Here is a 5331-nt window from a genome sequence, read left to right as displayed (position 1 = left end):
GACCGTACTAGCTGCTCTAGAGACCTCCGTAGAGGTAGCGAGCCTCTTAGTACCGCTACGTTTCCGGGCGGTAACTGAGAGAAGCGCTCGCCGGAGACCGCTGCGCCCTGGAACACCGGCAGGGTTGGCAGACCGATCTCCTGAGGGCACTGAGGAGAGACGGGCACCGTGTAATGCGGTGTACAACGCTCTTCCCCAGAGGGAGCTGGCCCTCAAAAAGTCCTAGGCCACAGGCGTCAGGATGTTTACGACGAAGACTATCCAGCGAGAATAACGGTCCGCAGAACCGCCTTCCGCTAGAAGCCTTCGGCCTGGGAGCGCCACTCTGACTCTAGACTCTGCGGAGTACAAGAAGTGAGGCCCCCAGAATGAAGGGCCGGAACACGGTAGGTTGGGACTGCTCCGCCCAGCAGCCCCTGCTGACCGCCTCAACCTCCTCAGAGGAAGAGAGGTAAACTCGTGCTCTCACTCGAGAAAATGTATATGTTTATTTTTATCCCAAGTGCCCCTGTATATCTAACTTCTCATAGTCAGATAAATACTACATTTTATTCCTCAGAATTAAATGCCGTCAAACAACCAGAGGAGTAAATATGGTCTGGTGAGTAAGATTCACATCAAAAACCGAATGATGTAATATAAGCGTTGCCTCGGCAGCGCACGAGCCACTCAGTCACACCAGCAACAACATCAGCAGCAGGCAGCTTGAACGCTGCCTGCCCTCGCCGTAGGTGTCTGGTTTTGTCTAGTTCTTAGATTCGCTTGACAGACAACACTAAATAAGACTCACAAACAGATATCAGACTGACACACACACACAGAGCGCTTGCTGAATGACAAAAAGCTGACGCTGGTCTCACCGCACGTGCTTTTATAGCTTCCTGGTCATTACGTCACCCGCCCGTGACGTCTCGCCCATCTATTGGTCTGATTACACACGAGGTTCAGAGCCGGTCACGCTGAAGGGCGTTCCCGAAGCGTCCTCTGACGCAGCTCGAGTTCCTGAAGAGGAACTACTTGTTATAATGTTAATTTATATACAAATACATTACTTATTTAATAAATATCCTTATTAATAAATCTTCGTAATCCCCAGATACTCAAAAAACATTTATAGTTTACATACTAAACAAAAAATTTATTCGTGGCTCATTTTCATATTAATAATTTCTGTTAATACCCTTTAAGATTAAATATAAATTGTTTCTTTGATAATGAAACAGCAGATAACAAGGGAGGCACCACATGTCTACACAATTCCAGCAATTACACCCCTTTTTAAATGCAACTGCAAATGTCATCAAACAGGAATTTCAGCCATGCTCTAAGTGAGAAATGAAATCGGCAGGTTGCATAATTATTCCATTTAACAGACGCTTTTGATAGAGTAGCATCCTAAAAATCATAGACATGTCTGTGTAAAATAAACTATTTAATATCCTCAAGGGAAATTTTTTTTTTAATTCTTTTAAAATAATCTTCTGACAAAACTTTCAAATTATATTTGATTTGCGCTTTTTCAACTTAATCAAAATGAACTAGTAATTTCATTTGTAGCTCATTTAAGGTGCAAAATAAAAGCTTAATTGTTGTGGGACTACATGAATAATTTATTTCAAACTTTATTTTTAGGTTTTATGAAGCTTAGAAATAATAATAAGGTTTATTATTATTAATTGAAAGTTTCATAGCTGAAACTGCACAGAGGATTCTAGTTCCCAGCATGCTTTGCACGGGACTGGATGGGTAAATGTTAAAATGTGTTTTTTAGATGAAAAAATGTTTAATGTCCTTTTATGTTGATATTAGAAGAGTTTCTGTTATGTGGGGAAGTGTGGAGTTCTGCTTAGCATGTGGATGGTACATGAACAGTATGATGTATTTTGCTTCACTGAAAAAGCAATTACAGTTAACCACAAGAGAGTTCATGTGACTAATGTCTGATTTTATTAGGGTTTACTCAGTTCATTTCGGTTTTCTACTACACAAGTTATTTGAGTAGAGTAGGCAGTTTAATTTAAGGTTAAGCAAATCCGTCAAAAACCCAATCCATGGAACCACTGTCCACAACTGAATCAAGCTGAGCCAAATAATTACACACTGCATAGTGGGCCATATTATGATTAATGAATGTGAAAAATATGTATAGATAGCATAGCACATAAAATTATCTATCTGCTTATCCATTTGTCACACTGAATTTCTTTCATTAAAGAACAACTGGCCCTCTTTTAACATTTCAATAACAACACTTTAAATTTGTAAAATTATTAAATTAAATCTGAAAAATAAATCTATGAAATCTATTACCTTTTCCCACATTGAAAACAAAAGGCTCTTTACGGTCTAGACTGGAGTCAAACTTCTTGCCATTTAGGAGTCTGCCAGTGTAGTGGACATGCACCCTGTCCCCAATCATCGGCTTTTCCCCCTCCACACCATGCTGTTTCACAATCTTTAAAGACACATGGGAGAAAAAATTAACAATCCATCCTTACACAACCTCATTATTATTTTAAATGAACACCAGATCATTCTGAATGTGAAACAAAATCCACTGATTTAAGTTAACTTTTCACTAATTCACACAAGTCCACTTCAATATGCTCCTTGAATCAACAGCACAAGCATGCATGAACGAGTGGATGGAAAATGTATCAGTTAAGTATGGAAACTTTTGAAATTTATATGAAAATAGTAATCACTTTAGCAGACTCAAATTACAGTGGAATTCTAAAATCCCTTTTTTTTAAGTGACAATGTTCTTTGGAACATTCCAAAGACATCGTGAATTTTTTCAATTAAACTTTTAAAGAAAAGTTTATATTCAATTAGAAAAGAGTATAAAATAGGAGAACTTTCACTAGTGATTGCAGACTTTTGGACCCAATGTATCATTCACGACTACAGGAAAAATACAGAAATTGTAAACTAACAGCTGTGATATACAGTTACTAATGACAGGATTACCTTACATACTCCACAGTCACCGTCTGGAGTGACATCAATGCCTTGGGAGGTAAAGACAGCAGTTGGGCACTGGTTAGTGGAAAAGATATCATCTAAAGATGACATCTCACCACTCATACATACCCGTGTTCCCCTAAAAAACAAACATACAATATTTGTTCATTTTAGCCAAATATAATTTTAGCCGAATATAATAAGGCACTGCTGTCTTTAGACAAATGCAAATTCTCACAATCAAATTTCCACATATGCCTGGTGGGCATTTTTTTATAGAAAAATATTTTTTAATCCTTTTGTGATGCTGGCTTGTTTTTGCATTTATTATCGAACCTTGAAAGTTATGAAACCTAGTTTTTAAAAGGATACACTCAAATATGCATAAGAAATAAAAAATGTGAGGGTGCGCATTTGCTTGTATCTTTGTGTGTTTGTGTCATTTTTCAAAAGATTGCCTTAATTGTTTTGTTTCTAGAAAATTTGTCAGTTTTTACCCGTCTTTGTGTGTGTGTGTGTGTAAGCATATGCATGTAGAGTTTTGGGGTATTTTTATTTAAATGTACACCAAAGCTTGTGAACGTGTGTGGTGGAACACTATGTTCCTTTTATTCAGAGTTCCTGGCACAAATTCAGATTCTAGAGAAGGCTGTCTTGTGAGATTTATGTCAGTAAACCTAGTAAAAAAAACACAGGAACAAAACAGAACAGAGAAGGGAACATTCAGTCCAGTCCACTTTACTTTAGGCGACGAGATACTACAATGACTCAAGGCTCCCAATCAAAGACCTTCATTTTTATCTACACACACACACACACACACACACACACACACACACACACACTGAAGGTTATGGAAGCAAATAAATTTCAAGGAAAATTCAATGAATGCATAAGAGCAGATTTAGCAGCAGATACTTAAAGACAACAACAAAAATGCCTATGTCTATTTTTTTCTGGAACTGCCCTGTGCCAAACTGATCAATGTATAACTAGCATATTTTAGCACTGAAAGTACAATATATTCATTAATACAAACATTCACCTCACTGCATATCAATTTAGGGATTATTTATTGGAATGGGAATATGGTAGAGTGACAATTAATAGTCGAGACTATTTGACTCGCAGAAGACGCATCTACAGACTGCTACCACCCTGGCTCTAACCTCATTGCTGTGGAAGCGTATCGTTCTTTGAGCATGATCTGAAAACCCAAGATGAAGGAGGTGGATGTAAGCAAGTAAAAAAAAAATCAAAGATACAATTGCAATACCAGGAAGCCTTATCACTGTAATGGACGCATAGATAACATACAATTTTTATGTTAAACATCTTACTGTACAAGAAGTAGCCTAAAAACTCCTCTGGCTTTGTCTCCATGTCTCCACGATTTACTTTTGAAGAAGTATCGTAGCATCGCCCTACAGTGCACATTCAATCAGTTGCAGTTCTGGTGCCTCCTTCTCAATATAGGCTAAGTTACTGTACAACGCGACATACATATACATCAAATGTTAACTCAGCGGTAGAGTTACACTCACGGCACACTGCACTTATTCGCAATCACAAAAGTACAATATTTGCATGTGCTTTAAAGCCTTGTCGGTTAAACATTTCATTGGCGGGGTGTTTTCAATGCGCGTTTTCTGAGCGCTTACACCTGAGGCGCGCGCACTCACAACACCTGATTACTGGACTAATTTATCTTTCGCGTCTGATTGCGGTAATACACTCAAAAACATACAATGTTTACATATAAACGCAGTTGGTTATAGGGCTGCACGATTAATCGCATGCGATATTTAACGCGCATCTTGTCAGAAAGCCGGTTCTGTAATCAGCGGTAAATCTCCATCACCTGTGTGCTTTCACATTGAGCAGCATTAACTACACAGAGCCGTTGTTCACTGACGAGCTGCGCAAAACCACGTTCATATTCGCGCGATATTTTGCGCAGCTCATCAGTGAACAACGGCTCTGTGTAGTTAATGCTGCTCAATGTGAAAGCACGCAGGTGATGGAGATTTACCGCTGATTACAGAACCGGCTTTCTGACAAGATGCGCGTTAAATATCTCATGCGATTAATCGTGCAGCCCTAGAACTTATGTCTAAAGTGAAAGTTGCCAGAAAAACGGATGTGTGCTTGTATATTATGCGTGCAGTGACAGCATAGCCTACTAAACATGCTGCCGCTTGTCATTAAAGGGATAGCTCACCCAAAAATTAAAATTCTGTCATTATTTACTCACTCTCAGGTTGTCCCAAACCTGTATTAATTTCTTTCTTGTGCTGAACACAAAAGAAGATATTTTGAAGAATATGGGTAGCCAAACAGTGCCTGGTCCTCATTAGGGCCTTTCGC

General features: G+C 38.8%; 1 protein-coding gene across 1 annotated transcript in view; it reads right to left on the bottom strand.

The window, feature by feature from the left end:
- The window catches only part of LOC107667344 (peptidyl-prolyl cis-trans isomerase FKBP5-like), an 18980-nt gene that overhangs the window by 10823 nt on the left and 2826 nt on the right, over positions 1 to 5331 (bottom strand). Inside the window, exons 2-3 of the mRNA XM_016458971.1 lie at positions 2971 to 3103; positions 2311 to 2455 (exon numbers count right to left, since the gene is read on the bottom strand). Of these exons, the coding sequence (XP_016314457.1) occupies positions 2311 to 2455; positions 2971 to 3103 (278 nt within the window). The remainder of the gene's footprint in view (positions 1 to 2310; positions 2456 to 2970; positions 3104 to 5331) is intronic.

This window comes from Sinocyclocheilus anshuiensis, unplaced genomic scaffold (genome assembly GCF_001515605.1).
Source record: "Sinocyclocheilus anshuiensis isolate Anshui unplaced genomic scaffold, SAMN03320099.WGS_v1.1 scaffold964, whole genome shotgun sequence".
In the NCBI taxonomy this organism is placed as follows: domain Eukaryota; kingdom Metazoa; phylum Chordata; class Actinopteri; order Cypriniformes; family Cyprinidae; genus Sinocyclocheilus; species Sinocyclocheilus anshuiensis.
Note: the sequence above shows the minus strand (reverse complement) of the source record. Positions and strands in the feature narration are given on the sequence as shown.